The sequence below is a fragment of the Nomascus leucogenys genome, chromosome 5 (genome assembly GCF_006542625.1).
Source record: "Nomascus leucogenys isolate Asia chromosome 5, Asia_NLE_v1, whole genome shotgun sequence".
NCBI classification, from domain to species: domain Eukaryota; kingdom Metazoa; phylum Chordata; class Mammalia; order Primates; family Hylobatidae; genus Nomascus; species Nomascus leucogenys.
In genome coordinates, this window is record NC_044385.1 from 12,895,737 (window position 1) to 12,918,328 (window position 22,592).

Below are 22,592 nucleotides of genomic sequence, written 5' to 3' on the forward strand. Positions count from 1 at the left end.
CACTAGAAATTGGAAAAGTTACTTTAATAACTCTATATTTGAAGTTACTCACTAGAAAACATAAAATGTGAATTGAATTCCAAATGTAGTCTTAAATAATAGATCTATTTGCACTCAGAAAATTATAATATGTATCATCTCTTTGATCTTTGAAAAAAATCCTTCAGTAGCTTCCGTTTTTACCCCCTCTCATAGTTTTTGATGATGGAGATGAGAAGACACTGAGACGATCTTCGCTGTGCCTGAAAGGAGAGAGGCATTTTGCTGAAAGTGAAGTAAGTCATCATTTAACAAATGAACATGTCTTAATATTTTTTATTGGGAGGAATAAATTTTTGCTTTCTCAACTCAGTAAACGTACTTGCTAATCAGAAAAGTTCATTAATACACAGTACCATTATGATGTAATCTATGAAGCCTGTTTAAGGCCCTGTGTTTGAGCACCAGGTTCTGTCTCTTTTTTGTCTATGTAAACTGTTTTAGTATTTGTCCACAGAGAAAATAGAATGGGCTTTAATTATTATCTTTAGGCAGTTTTTAAATAGACTTAAAATTTATAAATAAATAGAAAACAGATTTCTGATTTGTAATCTACTTGATCCTTGTCGTAGTTAAAGGATGTGTAGATACAACAGTCTTTAACTACTGCTACTGCTATTAGCTGATATTATTATACCCTCTCGTCTTGCCTGACTGCCCTTCCTAAAATTGTCCCTTCCATTCCTTATCATCCTTTTAGATTGATTTAGGTCTTATTCCCTAACATCAAAATAATGAGTACATAATTATTTATTGTGTACCTTCCTCACTAGAATGTGTCACAGGGGCAGAGACTTTGTATATCTTCTTCGTGGCTTTGTTCCTAGTTGCTGTAACAGTGCCTGACACAGAGTATGAACTTCATAAGTGTTAGTTGGATGAATAGATGAGGTGCTTATAATTGCCAGGGACTTTACTAAGTGCTTTACATACATTATTGTATTTGCAACATTATGAGGTAGTTACTATTATTATCCCCAACTTTCAGATTAGGAAATGGATAGCTAGAGCTGGTTTTCTAACCAGCACTTTCTAGCACCAAAGCCATATCCTTAAATTGAAAGATGTTACTAAGAACAGAGGGTTCACAAAGTTTTGTAACTAACTCGCTTGCAATTCAGAATTTAAAAGATAGACGTTGCTCTAAATGGTGTTATGTTCTCTAATCCAGTCTACAGATACTCATTGATACACAGTGTGGCCGAGCTATTTCTTTTTTCTACTCACTATTTTGAATAGTGTTTCTTTGGGGATATTTTAATACTACTTATTAATCTATTAGACTTTATGTTTTTGTTTTGAAAAATTTTTGCTTAATGATTGAATTCCCACTTAAATTTAGAATGTGGGACAGGTTCTCTGTATTATAATTCCAGCCTATCCCTTTAGTCTCTCATATTCAACCACTTCCCTGTACTTCCGCCTTATTAGACTGCTTGGTATCTTCAGACTATGGTCCATACTTTCTTTATTGACTCCTTTCCTCTTCCTGGAATCTCACTTATGTTGAAGGCCATTATAAATGCTTCCTCCTCTATGACGTCTTTCGTGAGCTCTCTACCCAAATAGGATCTCTTTATCCTTTGGCCCTTTTGCACTTCTCTTGCTTATTCTTGTTTTAGGGTCTTTTTTTTTTTTTAAACTTTTCTCATTTTTGCTGTAAGATTTTAAGCTGTTTTAGGGGAATATCCTTTCTTTCCTCACTTGATAGACCCCCCCTTTTCCTAGCAATTTCTACACAAAAGCCTTCAATAAATATGTGTGGAATAAACTGAAGGTTTACGTACAATAAATACAGACAGCTTTGGGGCAAGTATAGCGATAAAGTACAGAATTCTCCGTGAGTTTGTGGAATTATTTTAATTTCATTTCCGTACAGTCAGTGAGTATGAGGACTTGAAGACATGGTTTTTCTCCTGTTAAGTGAAGGTCCGCATTTTATTTTTTTAGTCTAGAGAAACAGCCAAAATATTATTTTTTTTAACCAGGAGAATTTTCAGTTGGAATGGTTCATAAGACAGTTGTAAGTTAAATGCTGAAGGTAACATGAACAAGTGGCTATGTATCATCCTTCATATCTTCAAGGAGGTTCAGTTTTAGTGTGTCTGTGCAGTTGTGTACTTTTAATTTATGTTTTGCTAGAAGGAAATTAGAATACTGGTGTGTGATTCTTTAATTCCCTTCCGATGTGCCAGGAGCTGTGTAGTGCTAGGTACCAGGACAAATGTTAAGCCAAGCCATGTAAACATGGAACTTATCCTTGGATACCTACTCTCTGTTGGAGGAGAAAAAGCATTAATCAAACAATCAAACGTATTTTAAAATTTGAGTGTATTAAGCCCTGTGAAGATGTGGTCCAGAGTGTACCCAATAGGGGAATTTAATCTACCATCTGTATGTTTTCTCTTTATTTGATATTTTTCATATTGTTTTAAAAGTTTTAATGTTTTTGAAAGACCATTCAGAGTATTAGTAGTAGTAGTAGTAGTAGTCCATAACATTGTCCTTTAAGAGGAAAGCCGCTTCATACTGGCAGTATTTTGGGTCACTAATCCCATTTAATAAACTACTGAAATAATCCCATTTCATAAACAGTGAAATTCAGGATTTTCATGGAAAGAGATCACATTTGCACTTCAGTTTATTTTTTTATTTTATTTTATTTTATTATTATTATTTTTTGAGATGGTGTCTTGCTCTGTCGCCTAGGCTGGAGTGCAGTGGTGCGATTTTGGCTCACTGCAAGCTCTGCCTCCTGGGTTCATGCCATTCTCGTGCCTCAGCCTCCCGAGTAGCTGGAACTACAGGCGCCTGCCCCCACGCCCGGCTAATTTTTTTCTTTTTTTTTTTGACATGGAGTCTCTCTCTGTCGCCAGGCTGGACTGCAGTGGCATGATCTCGGCTCACTGCAACCTCTGCCTCCCGTGTTCAAGTGATTCTCCTGCCTCAGCCTCCTGAGTAGCTGAGACTACAGGCGTGTGCCACCACGCCCAGCTAATTTTTGTATTTTTAGTAGAGACGGGTTTCACCATATTGGCCAGGCTGGCCTCGATCTCTTGACCTCGTGATCTGCCCGCCTCAGTCTCCCAAAGTGCTGGGATTTCAGGTGTGAGCCACCACACCCGGCCACGCCCAGCTAATTTTTAAATATTTTTTAGTAGAGACGGAGTTTTACCGTGTTAGCCAGGGTGATCTCGATCTCCTGACCTCATGATCCGCCCACCTTGGCCTCCCAAAGTGCTGGGATTACAGGCGTGAGCCACTGTGCCCAGCCAATTATCTGGTATTCTTTCTTAGTATTTACTATGTGCAGTTGAAAACTCTAGAGAAGTTTAGGTAAAATCCCAGTTCCATATTTTCTGCAGCCCATTTTAGGTAACAGGGCCATAGACGTTTTCCCTCTAGGCCTACGGAGTTTTCTATGTGCCTTTAATATAGCTTTCAGGAGCCTCTGGTTTTTGCTCTTTAGGTATAAGATGGGACAAATTCTACCCTCACCCCAGGTCTTTTTAGTCTCTTGAAACAAACATGCCCCTACTTTCCTGGACATTGAGGTAGGGACAGAGATACTGCTTCTTACGTTTCTTCTTATATACTAGGGAGAGACTGTGGTCTCTTATTTGAAAATTACTATGTATGATTCTTAAACAACTCTTTAGAAATTTTCTTTCCTGTAGCAAGTGAAATGACTAACAGATACTTAAAATAGAAATCACACTGTGTAATATAAATCTCTCTCTCTCTTTTATTTTTCTGCTTTAAAGAGAGCAACCTTAATTTTTTGTGGGGAGAGCATACATTTAATTCATCTGTTTGCTTGGCAGAAAGTGAATGCAGATTAATTTATTTTCCCTGTTTACCAAATAAAGTCATTTAGTAATACTCTATAGTGATACAGTATTACCAAAATAATATTTCTGATTACATAGAAATTTTCACCATAGGAGTTAATGACAGGCAACATCTAGATTTTCTGGGTGGGTGTGGTGGCTCATGCCTGTAATCCCAGCAGTTTGGGAGGCAGAGTTGGGCAGATGGCTTGAGCCCGGGAGTTCGAGACCAGCCTGGACAACATGGCAAAACCCCATCTCTACAAAAAAATACAAAAATTAGCTGGGTGTGGTAGTGCATGCCTGTGGTCGCAGCTACTTGGGAGGCTGAGGTTGGAGGATCGCTTGAGCCCAGGAGGTTGAGGTTGCAGTGAGCAATGATCACGCCACTGCCTGAATGATAGGGTGACACTATGTCTCAATAAAAAGTTTCTGTTTGGTATATATTGAGTTTAGGACAGCTTTTGCCTCCAAATAATTTTTATTTTTATTTTTTGAGATGGAATTTCACTCTTGTTGCCCAGGCTGGAGTGCAATGGCACAATCTTGGCTCACTGCAACCTCTGCCTCCCAGGTTCAAGCAATTCTCCTGCCTCAGCCTCCCAAGTAGCTGGGATTACAGGCACTCGCCACCAGGCCAGGCTAATTTTGTATTTTTAGTAGAGACAAGGTTTCTCTGTGTTGGTCAGGCTAGTCTCGAACTCCCGATCTCAGGTGTTCCACCTGCCTTGGCCTCCCAAAGTGCTGGGATTATAGGCGTGAGTCACTGCGCCCAGCCCAAATAATATTTTTTAAATGCCTGATTTAAGGTTCATTAGGACAGGGTTAGGTTCTGTACAAACTAAATTTGAAAGATTAGATTTTTTGCCCTACGAGAGTTATGAAAGCTATGATTTTTGTCAGTCTTTTGAAGGAGTCAATCTTTAGTTAATCCTTTATGGCTAGTACCTTTTTTCTTGATCATATTGTTCGTTGTTAGATACATACATCTATGTACCTTAAACACATTTACATATATTCTAATGAATTATGTAAAAAAGAGTGTTAATGTGGTTCATCTTTTCACAGTTTAGTTCATTGTAGTTATAACAAAATTGTCTCAATTTTTAAAAAGTTGTATAATATTTCTTTTTACATATTACATTAGTTAGTTTAGATGCCTGCTCTTTAATTCTAAGTTGATGGATACTCTTGTACACCACCCTGGTTTGTAACTTTAAGAAGCCTCTTTGTCTTAAATAGTTCCTCACTTTTATTTTCATCTGGGCAGTTTTCTTGGGAATCTCTAGTTGCTCTGATGTTTGTGAAATTATTTATAACAGGAAAGATTCTTCTTAGGAAAGGAATAGAAACTGGGGAAAATCTTAAGAAAACGTAGGAAAGGAAAAAAATCAAATGTAGAAATTAAATGTAATTTAAAAAATTAAATAACATTAATGTTGCATTTTATTAAAAAAGGTTTATTGCAGAAAATGTTTGCAGAATAGTAATATAACTTACTCTGAGGCTTTTTGTTCATGCGATCGATGCTTTATCTTCATAATTAATTTTGTTTCCTTACTTATTAATAATTTTATTTTATGGATTATGATTCCCCATGTACAAATTAATATTGGAGCTGCAGTTGGCCCTAACCTTACAAATAGATTTCTTAATTCTCACATCTGTCTTTCCACTGAGCTGTGTTTGTTTTGTATTTTAATCATTCTTAGATGCCTATCAACCTTCACGTAGGTAATGAATCATCTAGAGAGAGCAGCCAAATTTCTTTTCACTTCTTTTTTCCAGTAATGAGCTCATTCATCTTTATTCTAATATCTTTGAAACTAGAATTTTCTATCTTCAGGAAAGCTGTGTTTTAGCTTCCCTGCGGGGAGAGTTTAATCTCAAAATCTGAGCATATTCTTAAATTGATTTGGTTTAAAACAAAGAAGGCACTTGCAAAGTGTTAATTTTTTGATGGGTTTATGTTCTTACCCACAGACATTAGACCAGCTCCCACTCACCAACCCTGAGCATTTTGGCACTCCAGTCATAGGAAAGAAAACAAATAGAGGAAGAAGATCTAATCATATGTAAGTCCATTTTCATGACTGTTAGTTGAACCTGAATTCATTTCTCCTTCTAGTATTGTTTATAGTTATTTTAAAATTGTAATTTGCAAAATGCTAACCAGATCTAATAGTAATTTCAGATCTAATAGTAATTTCAGACTCCTCAGCGTGGGTGATTGAGGTTTTCCATGCTCAGCCAACCTTACTTAACAGCTGTATCTGCCTTCAATTTCTCCCTGCATGTTATCTTGATGCTGTAGTCAAAATGAAACCAGTCAATAATTCCTGAATATATCGCTTGTTTTCTAATATCATGCTTTTATTCATGCTATTATTTTTGGTCTCCATGCCTCCCTTCCCGCTAACTGTCTTGTCCATGCCTTAATTCTCAACAAAAATGCTTAAACCTTTATGTGAACCATTTTGTGTTTCCCCACACTTTCCTTGAAACCAGACATGTTTCTCTCCCCTGTAAACCCAATTCTCTGGCATAGTATAAACTGTGGAGCCAGTTGGTCTGGGTTTGAATCCTGGCTCTGCCACTTCCTTGCAGTGTGATCTTGGGATGGTTACTTAATCTTTTCTACCTCACTTATCTATAAAATTGGGATAATAATATTGCCTATCTCTTAGTGTTGTTGTGAAAATTAAGTGAATTCATATCCTTAAAGTGTTTATGGAGTAAATGTTATGTAAGTACTAGATAATCAACATCATATACTGACATGAAAAATTTCATGATGAAATGCCAGTATGTAACAATTTCATTTATATATGAAAATGTGTTTACATGTATATATAAAAATTCTGCTTCCTGGTGTTTATGTCTGACAATTAGGACTGGTTCTTGCTGAATTATTTGAACTTTAAAAAATTTTTACGTTTTTATATATATTATAGGAAAAATAGTCTCTTATTTGTCAATAAGTTTTTTTAATTTTGAAAAGATTGCATCTAGTATTTAGACATATTTTTACGATTTTATACACATCATCCTAAAGTGGAAAAATAAGTTTAAAAATGAATTTATTGTGCAATATCACATAATATTGACCTGCAAATATGACCAAAAATTATGATCTGTTAAAAAGTCAGTTATTTTTTATTTCCTCTTCTGTCGTTCCCCAGCTGTTAGATGTTTCTCAGTTGAGGTGTCCGTTTTGTGAATATGAGAATAAAGCATGCATTGGTTGCTGAATAAGTTGATCTTTGCCTTCTAAAGACTCCAGCAAACATTCTAAGTTAGTGATTTTCCTGTTGAGAATCTCTATGTGTAATGAGAGATTTGCTGTTGAGATTGTGTTGTACATGTGTAAAGTATGAATGCAGACAGAAGGTTGAGAATTACTAGTGTAGGAATGAAGACCTGCTCCATCTGTAATCTTGTTTTGCTTGCTCTTCCTTCCCCCTCTCTACCATGGTTGGTCATTCTCACTGCCAAGGAACCTGACAATGTTACTCTTGCTTGGCGTTTTAAGCCTTGGTGTGTAAGCATTACAGGCAAGTACTACAGTTTGAAATGCCCATCTCCTTAATTACATTTCCTCAAAGTTCTTTCTCCCCTTTCTTCAGAGTGATTTTCTGCAACAAAGTCTTAAACCTGGATCTTAAGGGCATTCATCTGACCATTTCCTCTTCCATTACTCCATTGAAAAATGTCCTTGCTGTGGTCTCAGGTTGCCATTTAAAATGTATTTTTGTACAAAGATATATAAAGTTATCTCTTCTTAGGATTCCCAGGACTTCGTTGCTGGAGTGATGTATCACCAAATTTGTTTTCTTTTAGCAGCTGTTATTCCACGTATCAGTTAATCTACCCCTAGTTATTCCAAAATTGATTACTTTTAACATCTTCCATTAAATTGAGTTTCAGTATATTCTACCTTTAATCCTAGTAAGTTCAAGTATTTTCTTTTTTTAATGATTATCATCCTCTAGCTAAATTTTTTTAAAGCAAGTTATTGATTCCTTTAATCGATGTGTTACTGGATTGAATTTTCTCCTTATAATTTACCCATTGTTTGCAGCAGTTGTGTTAAGTCATCCAGAAGAGTAGCATACCTGAAATTATGGAAATACTTGTTTGTCCCTCTCCTCTTGAAGTTGTTTTCCAATAATCTGGCAAAAGTTTATGTGCAACTGCTACAATAGGAAAGCAGTCTATTTGTTGTTATTTTTTTCCTCTTCAGAAAAAAGATGAAGCGTAAGGTTTACAATGAATCTTGTTAACAAGGGATTATTTATGAGTATAGATTTTACTCAGTAACAGTGCTAAGATTTACCCAGTACCTGGTTTATACTTGCTATTTAAATACAGGCCTGCAGATCTGAACACATTTTTAAATTAGTTTATAATTCACATATCATAAAATTTACTCATATATTTTAATCTATAGATTTGTATCCAATAATTCACCCTTTTAAAGTGTACAGTTTAGTGGTTTTTAGTATATTCATAAAATTGTGCAACTATCATCACTAATTCCAGAAGCTCTTTTTATTTTGCCACTTCATTTTAATATGAGAATTTGATTCATTTCCTCCTTGATAAAAATTGAGAAAAAAATTAAAACCCTTTTATAGTTAAGCGTACATAGGTTCTGTGTGTTTCTAAGAAGGTATATACGTTGTCAGTCTTCCAGATACTAATAGAACATTTCAATTTACAAAGTTTGAAACTGAGTAAACTGATTTGCCTAAAATAAAAAATAATCAGAATTGCATGTCAAAGGTTGAGCCTCTTGTTTCTAGCTCAATTTGTATCATTATTTGGTATTCCTTGGCCCATATCTTGTCTAAAGTTCGTCTTTCTTGATTTACAACTAATTAGAGTTAATAGTGAAGTGTGATCAGCTTTAAGTGATTGGCTGTTAGAGTGTTATGGTAAAAATTTCCATGTAATTAGCTTTCTTTCTAGTGACATCATCAGATTTTATTTCATAGAGACAGTGCATTATTTTGTTGTGGCTCTACAAATACCTTGTCACCAAAGAAATAACAATGTCAGAAATGAATAAAAATCAAGCAGGCTCTCTGCTTGCTCTGTCTTTGCTCCTGTAAAATATTTTGGATGCTCATTAATTTTAGTTCATTAGTTTATTGAGTACCTGTCTTGTGTAAACAGTTTTCTGGCTAAGCTCCTCTAAAAGGAAAAGTTAAGGAGCTTCATGTGTAATAGTATGGTTTACACTGATGTATACATTTTGTGATTTTAGAATAAAAATCAGAAATACCATAATTAAAAAAATGCATCTTTTTTATTTTATGAACAAGTATTTATTGAGCATCTATACTGTGCCAAGCATTGTTCAGGTTCTTGAGATATATCAATAAACAAAAAAATTACTTAAAAAATCTTCAACTTGAGAGCTTACATTCTCTCAGGGGAGGAGATAGTGAATTAAACATTGGATTCACATACTTGGTGTGGAAAAAAAGAATAAACATAAGAAATAAGTAAATTATGTAGTATGATAAAAGTGAATGCTGTGGAAATGAAGAGCAAGATGAAAAGAGGTAGATGGGCAGGGATTGTAAATTTGAATAAGGTGGAATAAAGTCTTGAGTAGGTGAGGGGGAAGGGGCATCTAGTCTAAAAATGGGAATGATTTTAGACAGGAACCTTGCAATTTTGTATGTAAGGTGGATAGACGTTTTAGCTAGCTGAACAAAAGTGTTTTTTTTTTTATATACTGTGAAATCTGAAGTCTTAACACTTGTTAAGTCTTAAGAAAAGTTACAATTTTTACAATGATGCAGATAACTTTGTTAGTCAAATAAAGCCCAGTTTTCTCTATGTTGTACAGATTTTGATATATGTTATCTCTGACATTGTAGCTTTCTAGCTGCTACTGATAATAGAGTGTTCATAAACCCCTAGCTGAATGAGTCTTCTGTGACTACTTTGAGAAAGCAGTAATTATGATTTTAAGCTTGGTTGTATCCTGTAGTCATTAGAAAGTAAAAAAAAAGTCACTCCTCTTAAGCTCTTCTAAATCAAGTAGAAATCAGACTTGTGACTTGTGAGGACTGTCATTACTGTCCCAAGCTGTGTGTCTATGTGTAGGGTCTTATGCTCCACTAATATAAAGGTAGTTGAGTTTTCCTGTTGTTACCTACTTTCTAAGTAGAGATTGAACTTCTTTAAGTGCCATTGAAGTACAATACATCTTTTTTTTTTTTGAGACGGAGTCTTACTCTGCTGCCCAGGCTAGAGTGCAGTGGCACGATATCGGCTCACCGCAACCTCCCCCTCCCGGGTTCAGGCAATTCTCCTGCCTCAGCCTCCAGAGTAGCTGGGATTACAGGCACCCGCCACCATGCCTGGCTAATTTTTGTATTTTTAGTAGAGACGAGGTTTCACCATTTTGGCCAGGCTGGTCTCGAACTCCTGGCCTCAGGTGATCCACCCACCTCAGCCTCCCAAAGTGCTGGGAGTACAATACTCCCAGCCAAAGTACAATACTTCTATTCAATAGCAAGCTTTGAAGATTTGCTTTGTTTTCTGCCAGGGAACAATTTTTAAGTTATTTGACTGATCATCGAAACCAAGGGGGTGGTATTCCCCATGTCACTTTAAAAAGCTTAATATTATTATAATAGTTTTTACTTTTTTGGCCAGGTGGGGTGGCTCACGCCTATAATCCCAGCACTTTGGGGGGCGAGGTGGGCAGATCACGAGGTCAGGAAATCGAGACTATCCTGGCTAACATGGTGAAACCCCTTCTCTACCAAAAATACAAAAATTAGCCGGGCGTGGTGGCAGGCACCTGTAATCCCAGCTACTCAGGAGGCCGAGGCAGGAGAATTGCTTGAACCCAGGAGGCGGAGGTTGCAGTGAGCCAAGGTGGTGCCACTGCCCTCCAGCCTGGCGACAGAGCTAGACTCTGTCTCAAAAAAGAAAAAAATAGTTTTCACTTTGTTTACATTTATATTGGAATATATAAATATAAAGGCATGACGGTTACTTTGTCATACTTTTGGAAAGGCATCAAAGACAAATTCAGAGTATACTAGATAGTATACTAAATAGGTAAATCATGTTTAAAGTTTTTTAGTAGTTTAATCTGTCAGTTTTCCTTTTTTGGTCAGTGAAACTGATCGTTGCAAACTATCTGAAAAACACTTTTATCTTTGGAGGTATTCAATAATAGCCATTCTAAAAAGGACATATGTTGTTGTTCATCAAATATTTTCCTAGTCTTTACTCATTCTGGGCATTTTCTTTGGTGCTGATTCTTTATTAGAATCAGATTCAAATTGGAATAGCTTTTTGTTTTGTTTTCCTTTTTACTACACTTTCCTCAAACATCAAGTTGTTGGTTTCAGATGCTTCCTTTTTCTTCTGACAACATCATACAGAAGAGGCTTATTGGACATTTTATGAATACCTAATTTGTGTGTATTTGTTGTTATGGATAGCAGTGGTGATCTCTTTTCAGATTGCCTCCTCTTCCCAACCTAACCTCAGTTAATAAAGGTCTGCTCTCCTACCTTTTAAAATTAACTTTGTACTGGAGATACAGAATTACTGTCTCCAGAATTCCTTTAATTTGAGATTGGGATTGTGTATATTTTAGTGTAATACTGGGATGTTTAATATGGGGCCTTCACCTTTTTGAGGATTTGGGAACCAGTTATTTGTCCTGATCTTCCTCCTCAATTTTTTACAGTAGCACTAAATAAACTAGAAATATTTTTAGGAAAATGATGTGCGTTCCTCTCATGATAAACTCTTGCTGTTATTTTTTAGAAATTTAGAAAATGATTTAAGATTTAAATTAGCCATTTTGCAGGTCTTAGGAAATGTAATAAGAGTTTGGGGATACCTGTATTCATCATTGGCATGCTTATTCTTTGTGAGGATAAATGGAAATATTTTATCTTTTTCTCTCCCTAGACCAGAGGAAGAGTCTTCATCATCCTCCAGTGATGAAGATGAGGATGATAGGAAACAGATTGATGAGCTACTAGGCAAAGTTGTATGTGTAGATTACATTAGTTTGGATAAAAAGAAAGCACTGTGGTTTCCTGCATTGGTGAGTAGCTTCAGTATAAAAGAGTTTGATTTCAAACTATATAAGTTTATGAAGAAAACAATTTTCTTACTAATGTTTTTCATAGATACAAAATGAGGAAATGTTTTTAGCACTATTTAGTTCACACTAAGCTTACTTTCAGCGTTGTCTTTGAATACAAAGAACTCTTGATGTCATTCAGGAAAGGCAAAATCTTGATGATCTTAGAGGTTTAGCTATGTGGAAGTTGAATTCTCTCTCTCTCGGTAGGAAATTCATGATGCAAACTTTTAAAGCTCCTAAGTCCATGTAGGTCTAGATTGCAGAAGAACAACAGAATCTTTCTTGGTTGACAAGGGTAACTAGACATTTTCCTCATGCATAGTGAGTCAGGGTGTTTCCATCCTTGATCTTAATCTTGCCTTTTAGGTACTCCCTATATAATCATGACTGCAATTATACATTACCCCACTCTTCAATTTTCTCTACAGTAGATTTTTAATTCTACCTACCTTTTTTTTTTTTTTTTTTTTTTTTTTTTTTACAGCCCAGAGGTCCTTTATTTATTTATTTATTTTAACACCTATTATGCCATGAATTCATAGGGAATAGGTTCCAGCAGCTCAGGCTCCTTCCCATTGGTTCTCACAAAGTGTGCTTCTCTGGGTGGAGCAGGCTGGCGCTTTAGTTGAACCCAGGTACCTTTCTCTTTGGCTTCTTTCTTTTTCTGATCATTTTCCTTCATGCGTTTCAGGAAGCTATCTCGGCTCTTAGAGTGCTTAATGTGCTCAATACGCACATTAATTCTCTTGGCAAGAATCTTGCCCTTAACTTGTTTGTTTACAACAATGCCAACAGCATGCTGGGTAACATTGTGGACTCTTCCGGTTTTGCCATGGTAACACTTGTGGGGCATTCCTTTTTGAACAGTACCCATACCCTTGATGTCTACAATATCACCTTTCTTATATATTCGCATATACGTGGCCAAAGGAACAACTCCATGTTTTCTAAAAGGCCTAGAGAACATATATCGGGTGCCTCTCCTCTTTCCCTTTGTGTTTGTCATTTTGGTGAATTACTGGAAGATGGCGGTTCCAATTCTACCTACTTTTTAATGTTTTTCTCTCCAAAAGATTGCAATTCCTTAGATTCCAGGTTGAATATTTTGCATTTTTCCCTTGTTTTCTCACGTTGCCTTTTGTGATTCTGAGGAGGTACTCAAGATTTATTATCAGGAGTATCCTCATGATTGTCCCAAGTTCTTGTATTTCAAACTGCTAAGAGAGATGACAGAAAGCCTTTTGAGCTTTTTATCTCTGTTTTTCATAACGACTAGCTTCTTTAGCAAGTTGAAAGGGCCATGTATAGACGATTTTCTTTGACTTTTACAAAGGGAACATATACTAACATCTTTCACGGACATAACTAGGCACTTTTCAAGTAATCTTTTGGTAGACAAAATAATTTGTAGCTCTTAAAGCAAATAGAGGTTCGACTAATAATTAGCTATATATGATACTTTAATGAAGATTTAACTCTGTGGCAATAAGAATGCATTTTTTTTCTGGACAGGATATAATTGGATAAATCACTTAAGGTTTTAAGTTTCAAGTAGGAGTCTGAAGTTAATAATCAGTATCTCTTAAGAATTATCTTGGCTGGGGTGTGGTGGCTCACACCTGTAATCCTAGCACTTTGGGAGGCTGAGGTGGGCAGATCCCCTGAGGTCAGGAGTTCGAGACCAGCCTGGCCAACAGGGCAAAACCACGTCTCTATAAAAATACAAAAAAATTAGCTGGGTGTGGTGGCACATGCCTGTAATCCCAGCTACTCAGGAGGCTGAGGCAGGAGAATCGCTTGAACCCAGGAGGCAGAGGTTGCAGTGAGCCAAGATTGCGCCACTGCACTCTAGTGTGGGCGACAGAGCAAGACTCCTTCTCAAAAAAAAAAAAAAAAAGAATTATCTTGAACTCTTTAAAATTTTGATGTGTCTGAATTGTCCTATGATGATTCTATCCGAAGACCATTGAGTCATTTGTATCAAACAGTGAGATCCACTTTTTTTTTTTTTTCCCCCGGAGACAGAGGCTTACTCCGTTACCCAGGTTAGAGTGCAGTGGTGCGATCCTGGCTCGCTGTAGCCTTGACCTCCTGGGCTCAACAATTCTCCCACCTCAGCCTCCTGAGTAGCTCACACTACAGGTGCAGACCACCACATCTGGCTAATTTTTAAATACTTTGTAAATACAAGGTCTCCCTATGCTGCCCAGGCTAGTCTTGAACTCCTGGATTCAAGTGACCCTCCCACCTTGGCTTCCCAGAGTGCTGGGATTACAGGTGGGGGCTACTGAGCCCAGCCCACATCTTTTACAAATATGTCTTCCCCTCACTTCATATTTAATAAGCTATAAACTGAAGATCTGCTGATAAACAAAAGACACTTTGAAAGTACTATTCTCCTCATGTTTGACAAGTAATTTGTTCTCAAATATCGAGAGAGAGAATGGGTCAAAATTATTCTCTGTCTCTGTTTTGTATATTCTCACTCCCTTACTACAAATAATTAGCCAAATTCTCTTCTAATGCTTTTTTCCCTTCTGTTAATGACATTTAATAAAATTTTTGTGTTCTCAAGACTAACACATATTTGTTAGGTATGCATTTATCATATACCAAGTTCTGTTCAAAATATTTAACAAGGATAGACTTATTTAGTGAGTGGTGTAGAGGTCTTTTGTTCTCATGATTAATAAACTTTTCTTTTTTTTTTTTTTGAGATGGAGTTTCGCCCTTGTTGCCCAGGCTAGAGTACAGTGGTGCGATCTCTGCTCACTGCAACTCCGCCTCCCGGGTTCCAGTGATCCTCCTGCCTCAGCCTCCCGAGTAACTGGTATTACAAGCCACCATGCCCAGCTAATTTTGTATTTTTAGTAGAGATGGGGTTTCTCCATGTTGGTCAGACTGGTCCCCAACTCCTGACCTCAGGTGATCTGCCTGCCTCAGCCTCCCAAAGTGTTGGGATTACAGGCGTGAGCCACCACACCCAGTGATGATTAATAAACTTTTGTCTACAATTTGTGGTTGAGAATCTGCCAACTCTTTATTCTCATTCTCTCATTTTCCTGCTCATTGACTAACAATTGCAGAGACTTAGAAATGGGATTAAAACACTATTCTTTGTTTATATGTATTTGTATGTAAACTTATGTCCATAATATACATAAACTCTTTTGTATATTTGTGGTTTTTGTGCCAAACTAGGTAACCATGGTCTCAAATGAAAAAGAAACAATAGAACTACCTTTGTTTTTACTATTTTCTACTTGTGATATCCATTTACCCCTTTTAGTCAACATGTTTTATTTCTTTATCTCCACTGCTTAGTTCAGTGTTTGGCACAAATTAAGTATCCAGTAAATGTCAGCTCTTGTAATGATAGTGAAAAATGAGGACAATTATTTGTTTTAATAAACATAAATATTTTATAATACCTTTGTACCTTCCCATGTATCCAACATTTAGTGGATACCTATATGTACAAGGAGCGTGCTAACACGTATTATGAGATAGGTATTATTATTTATCCCCATTTCGAGATAAGGAAACTGAGTATTAGCAGCGTTAAGTTAGTTGCCACACTTTGGGTTAATTATTAAGCTGAAAAAAAGCATCAGTGTATGCAATTCTTTCTTTCCTTCTAAAGCACTAGGAGTCTTTGTGAGTTTCTTTTGAAAGTATGTTTTAAGGCCAGTTGCAGTGGCTCACACCTTCAGTCCCAGCACTTTGGGAGGCCGAGGCAGGCGGATCACCTGAGGTCAGGAGTTCAAGACCAGCCTGGCCAACATAGTGAAACCGCTTCTCTACTAAAAATGTAAAAATTTGCAGGGCGTGGTGGCGTGTGCTTGTAGTCCCAGCTACTCGGGAGGCTGAGGCAGGAGAATCTCTTGAACCTGGGAGGCAGAGGCTGCAGTGATCTGAGATCATGCCACTGCATTCCAGCCTGGGTGACAGAGCAAGACTTTATCTCAAAAAAGAAATATATATATCTGTGGGCCAGGCGCGGTGGCTCATGCCTGTAATCCCAGCACTTTGGGAGGACGAGGTGGGCAGATCACTTGAGGTCAGGAGTTCAAGACCAGCCTGGCCAACATCGTGAAACCCTATCTTTACTAAAATACAAAAATTAGCTGAGCATGATGGCGGGTGCCTATAATCCCAGCTACTTGGGAGGCTGAGGCAGGAGAATTGCTTGAACATGGGAGGTGGAGGTTGCAGTGAGCTGAGACTGCGCCACAGCACTCCAGCCTAGGTGACAGAGCAAGACCCCATCTCAAACACACACACACATACAACTGTTTTGTAAGTCTTTTTCTCAATAGGAACATTAAATTTTTTAATATTAGTGTTTCGAGTTACTAATTTAAGCTTCTCACACCATAATCACTAAAAAATTTCTTTGATGAAAATAAAAAATCCAAGGATTTTTAATATTGAAAGGTTAGTAATCTGTTTAGTCAGCCATTTCACTGTTGTTTTTAAATTCTTAGAATTATTGATGTATGTTATCCCCTCCCAAAATTGAGATCCATTGGACAGTGATGGATAATTTTTGGTAACTGGAGTGAAAAATTATGTTCTAAATCGACCAATCTTGATATAATCACACAAATAATATTTGTGTTTCTAATTTTTAAGTTATTTTTTATAAATCGAGTAAATTCAAAGTGTTTTAGTAACATCATAAGAAAACAGTTAACTGGGTCTGGTGGCCTGTGCCTATAGTCCCAGCTACTTGGGAGACTGAGGTGGGAGGATCGATTGAACCCTGGGAGGTTGAGGCTGCATTGAGTCGTGATCACACCACTGCACAGAGTGAGACCTTGTCTCAGAAAAAAAAAAAAAGAAAGAAAAGAAAAAGAAAAAGGAAACAACTACATAGTCCCAGGAACTATAAATAACTACCATGCACTGAGTATTTACCCTGACTAGGACTGTGCTGAGCTTATTAATGTAAGTAGTATTGTTTAATCCTAATTGAGACTTACTCTCAGTCTCAATTTTTTATTTTATTTTCCAATTTCATTTTAAGAGGGGGAAATTTTAGATTCCATGGCTCATGCAGTTCTCCTTTTCAGTTTTTTTCACCAAGTTCTCCTCTTCTAATCACCCTTTCAAGCTGTAATTCAGGATTCAGAATGTATCGCTGTATTTTCTTTAGGGTGATCTCATCCCCTTTTAAAGCTTCACTTTGCAGAGATAACAAAGAGATAATCAAAGTGACCAAGAAAATAACATACGTGGGTGAATGGGATAAAATGCATATTGTCGTTCTGTGGCAGAACTGGACAGTGAGCCCACTTACTCATACACCAGTGTCATCACTGGCCAAAGCTATCACATGTGCAGTTTTCGAAATCCTTGGCTCATCAGGGAAAAGTAATGAGTGGATTTGGCTCACAAGCCCCAAGTTTTAGACCTCTAATATTTAGGCTGTGGGCTCTCAAATTTATGTCCTTGAGTCCAGACCTCTACGCTTTGCCCCAGACCTAATATTTCTGTTCACTATCTTCATTTGGATGTCTTTTAGCCACCTAAAACTTAGTAGTCCCAAAACTCCTCTTATTATCCCTTCCCTCATGCACAAACTTGGCCCTTTTTTGTTGTTTTTCTTTCACAGTGAATAACCCTGTCATCTGCCTATTTGTACAAGGCAGAAAACTAAGTGTCCTCTTCTTGTTCATCTTTCTACTTCCCTAATTATCTTGGATATTTCTCATTCCTTTAATTTGCCATTGCCACCACTTTCCATCCAAGCCACCACCTCTCACTCAAATGATCACAATAGCTTAGTTTCTTTGAACAGTTGCCTTTGCATGGTCCATTTTCTTCATAGCGGCCAAAGTAGATTTTTAAAAGGAAAATCTATTATGACATTCTTTGGTTTCAGATTCTTTCAACAAAGATGTTAGATTTTATCTTAAGAATTAATATTGCCTACAAGGCTCTGGAAATTCTGGACCCTTGTTTTTCTCTTAGCCATGATGTATCCCTTCAGTTAAGGATCTAGCTCTACCTTTTTTTCTGTTTCTGACTAGAACTTCGTCCACAGCTTCATCCTAGTCATAGCTGTACTTCTGCTTTCAATGCCGTGCCTATGCCAAAAAAAAATCTAGATTATCCAGGCAGCTGGAAGGATGTAGGATACCAATTTAAAATTACTTGTGTGTGCTCCCACATGTGTGTGTACCTGTTTACCCTCAAACTAAAATTAGTTTTTAAACTTCAAGCTTACACTTTTTAAAAGGATTTAAATGGTAGGTACTTACCTAACTATCTATGAGTTCTTTTAGTTATAATAGCTTCACCCTTTTTCTTAAAAGGTGGTTTGTCCTGATTGTAGTGATGAGATTGCTGTAAAAAAGGACAATATTCTTGTTCGATCTTTTAAAGATGGAAAATTGTAAGTATAATTTACTTGATTTGAAAAACCAGTTTATAAATATATGCTGTTATTTTGAATTAGGATGTTAAATGATTAATTAGTTATTTCCAATTACCTTAGGCTTTTATTTTTCATCATACAGAATGTTTCAAAGAGTGACTGTTTTTCATATTATCTTAATATGTTGTAGTCTTATAGTATGTTTTTCCTTACTAATTTTGGTAATCTTTTCCAAACTAGACACTCAGTACTGTCTAATTTGTCAACATTTGTCCACATAATAGCTGGTTATTTGAGGCAAATTTGCCATATCTAGCGTATTTAATACTTTATTGATTTTTTTGTTTTTCTGAGATGGAGTCTCACTCTGTCACCCAGGCTGGAGTGCAGTGGTGCAATTTCAGCTCACTGCAACCTCCGCCTCCTGGGTTCAAGCTATTCTCCTGCCTCAGCCTCCTGAGTAGCTGGGACTACAGGCGCATGCCACCGCACCAGGCTAATTTTTATATTTTTAACATTCACTATGTTGTCCAGGCTGGTCTTGAACTCGTGATCTCGTGATCTGCCCGCCTCGACCCCCAAAGTGCTTGGATCATAGACGTGAGCCATCGCGCCCGGCCTATTGATGTATTTATTGACATTATTTCCTTAGGGTTTGTTCTTGATGGTCTAATTAGGAATTTCCAATACTTCTACTAGTTATGTCTAATGGTTGTAATGATACCTGTTGGATAATATTCAACTTTTGCAGTAGTCTGAGGATTAAAATGGGTTACTTGTATATGGATGGTAAGTCTTAAGAAAATGATTTGTTAATTTTTCTTTAAGAATTATGTGACTAGAGAAGCCAGATATTTTATACAGAATTGTTTAAGATTTGGTGTTTGAATTTTCAAGTTCGGGAAAGGTATTTTTATTTTTAATTATTTTATTTTCTTTATTTCATTTTTTGGTGAGGGTCTTACTCTTTCACCCAGGCTGGAGTGCAGTGACATGATCACGGCTCACTGCAGCCATGACCCTTTGGGCTCAGGTTATCCTTTCAGCTTAACTTCTTTTGAGTATCTGGGACTACACCTGGCTATTTTTGTGTTTTTTGTAGTGATAAGGTTTCACCATGTTGGCCAGGCTGGTCTCGAACTCCTCAACTCAAGCGATCCACATGCCCTGGCCTCCCAAACTGCTGAGATTACAGGCGTGAGCCTCTGCACCCAGTCTGAAAAGTTAGCTTCAAAAACAGTATGTAGGCTTGGCGCGGTGGCTCACACCTGTAATCCCAGCACTTTGGGAGGCCTAGGCAGGTGGATCATGAGGTCAGGAGTGCGAGACCAGCCTGCCAACATGGAAAACCCGTCTCTACTAAAATACAAAATTAGCAGGTGGTGGGCGCTGTATCCAGCTACCAGGCTGAGCAAGAATCGCTTGAACCTGGAGATGGAGGGTGCAGTGAGCAGAAATAATGCCATTGCACTCCAGCTTGGGTGACAAGAAGACGACTCCATCTCAAAACAAAACAAAACAAAAAAATGTGTAGAACCAACTTTAACAAAATTGGGATAATCAGAGGAATTTGAGCACAGAAATTGAATGCTGACTTGATATTAAATTGTTGGGGGGTAAGGAAAATGGGAAAACATTACTAAAACAGCACAAACTTTTATTTGTAAGATGAATAAAATGTACAGGATCTGATGTACAGTGTGGCAACTGTAGTATTCTGGCAGCCTCCCAAGTAGCTAGAACTACAGGTGTGTGCCACCACACTCGGCAAATTTTTGTAGGGTTTTTTTTTGCCATGTTGCCCGGGCTGGTTTTGAACTCCTGAGTTCAAGTGATCTGCCCACTTTGGCCCCCAAAGTGTTGGGATTACAGTTGTGAGCCACTGTGTCCAACCTTTATTTATTATTTTATTTCATTTTATTTTATTTTATTTACTTTTTTTTTTTGAAATGGAGTTTCATTCTTGTTGCCCAGGCTGGAGTGCAATGGCGCAATCTCATGTCACTGCAACCTCCACCTCCCAGGTTCAAGCGATTCTACTGCCTCAGCCTCTCGAGTAGCTGTGACTACAGGCATGTACTACCATGCCCAGCTAATTTTTGTATTTTTAGTAGAGATGGGGTTTCACCATGTTGGTCAGGCTGGTCTTGAACTCCTGACCCCAGGTGATCCACCCACCTTGGCTTCTCAAAGTGCTGAGATAACAGGTGTGAACCACTGCACCCAGCTCAACCTTTATTTTTTAAGAGATGGGATCTTGCTCTGTTGCCTACGCTAGAGTGCAGTGGCACGATCATAGCTCACTGTAACCCTGCCCTGGGTTTCCAGTCAGCTCCCTGCCTCAGCCTCCCAAGTAGCTGGGACTACAGGCACATGCCACCACTCCTGGCTAATTCTTTTCTTACTTTTTTAGTTTGTCTGTGGAGACTGATCCAGCACTTTGGGGAGGACCGAGGGTGGGTGGATCAGTTGAGGTCAGGAGTTCAAGACCAGCCTGTCCAACATGGTGAAACCCCGTCTCTACTAAAAATACAAAAATTAGCTGGGTGGTAGTGGCATGTGCCTGTAATCCCAGCTACTTGGGAGGTTGAGGCAGGAGAATCGCTTGAGCCTGGGAGGTAGAGGTTGTGGTGAGCCAAGGTTGTGCCATTGCACTCCAGTCTGGATGACAGAGACCCTGTCTCAGAAACAAAACAAAACAAAACAAAAAAAGTTTTCAGTGTTGCATTTGGGCAGGGGACTCTGGTATTTGGGAACACATTGGTGTTTATAAAATAGCTCTTACGGTAGGATCCTTCTGTAGATGATTACGTACTTTCACATCCTGTCTTTTATGTTATTTCTGACTTGCTACTCTGTGTGCAATCACTTTTATTGTAAATGTCAACATTCCCGTATTTTCAGTATCTTTCTGTCTTATGTAATCATCTGGATTCTTAATTAATCTCAGTCATATTTTGGGGTTTTTTTCTTCTCTTATAATTAAAAAACATATATAGTACTTCAGTTCCAAGAAAAGATGTCCATGAAATTACTAGTGACACTGCACCAAAGCCTGATGCTGTTTTAAAGCAAGGTAAGGATAATCTTGGAATAAATTACAAGTACTGTAAAAACCGCTAAAGTGTTTTTGAAGATTAAATTTTTCTTTGCTCTTTAAAATTTTTTTTAAATTATGTTCTTATGGTAATATTTGGTTCCTTGTCACCTTTATTTTTATAAACCCATGTGTCTTCTGTGTTATAAGTTTCCTTTTTTTTTTTTTTGGAGACAGAGTCTTGCTCTGTTGCCCAGGCTGGAGTGGCTCAATCTCGGCTCACCGCAACCTCTGCCTCCTGGGTTCAAGCAATTCTCTTGCCTCAGCCTCCTGAGTAACTGGGACTACAGGCACATGCTGCCATGCCCGGCTAATTTTCTGTTATTTTAATAGAGATGGGGTTTTACCGTGTTGCCCAGGCCGGTCTCGAACTCCTGAGCTCAGGCAGTCCACCTGCCTCGGCCTCCCAAAGTGCTAGGATTACAGGCGTGAGCCACTGTGCCCAACCATAAGTTTCCTTTTTTGTGTGTGTGTTTTTTTTTTAGCTTATAGTCAGGCATAATAATCTAGAATAATGGGAGAGAACTGTGTAGTCAGCTATTACTATAATCTAGCTTTTGCCTGGTAAATAAAATATTAGTTTCTGGGAATGGTAGAAGAAAGGAATCAAAGTAACTTTGTGTTATTGTTTTTTTTGTTTTGTTTTTGAGATGGACTCCTGCTCTGTCGCCCAGGTTGCAGTGCAGTGGTACAATCTCGGCGCAATCTCCACCTCCTGGGTTCAAGCGATTGTCCTGCCTCAGTCTCCCAAGTAGCTGGGACTATAGGCGCCCACCACTATGCCTGGCTAATTTTTGTGTTTTTAGTAGAGACAGAGTTTCACCATTGACCAGGCTGGTATCAAACTCCTGAGCTCAGGCAGTCCGCCCGCCTTGGCCTCCCAAGTGCTGGGATTACAGGCATAAGCCATCACGCCTGGCTGAGGAATCAAAGTAATTTTGGTTTGGTATTTCTCACTAATGAATGTACATCCTTAACCACAAGGCTCCAGTAGTTTTATTTGAGGAATATGTGGTAATTGCATCTGTCACTTGGTTTTTGGCACTGTAAATAGTTGCCTTCTCTTTGCCCTTATTCCTTGAATTCAGTAATATGCTATGTAAATTGGTT

At 37.8% G+C, this 22,592-nt stretch overlaps 1 protein-coding gene and 1 pseudogene across 4 annotated transcripts in view; one reads left to right on the forward strand and one right to left on the reverse strand.

The window, feature by feature from the left end:
* ARID4B (AT-rich interaction domain 4B) overlaps positions 1 to 22,592 on the forward strand; it is a 165,267-nt gene that overhangs the window by 79,223 nt on the left and 63,452 nt on the right. For all 4 annotated transcript variants that reach the window (XM_003267277.4, XM_003267278.3, XM_030812652.1 and 1 more), the window contains exons 6-10: positions 196 to 275; positions 5,853 to 5,944; positions 11,823 to 11,961; positions 18,324 to 18,403; positions 21,385 to 21,461. In XM_003267277.4, the coding sequence (XP_003267325.1) occupies positions 196 to 275; positions 5,853 to 5,944; positions 11,823 to 11,961; positions 18,324 to 18,403; positions 21,385 to 21,461 (468 nt within the window). The remainder of the gene's footprint in view (positions 1 to 195; positions 276 to 5,852; positions 5,945 to 11,822; positions 11,962 to 18,323; positions 18,404 to 21,384; positions 21,462 to 22,592) is intronic.
* On the reverse strand, positions 12,527 to 13,012 carry LOC100590970 (annotated as a pseudogene).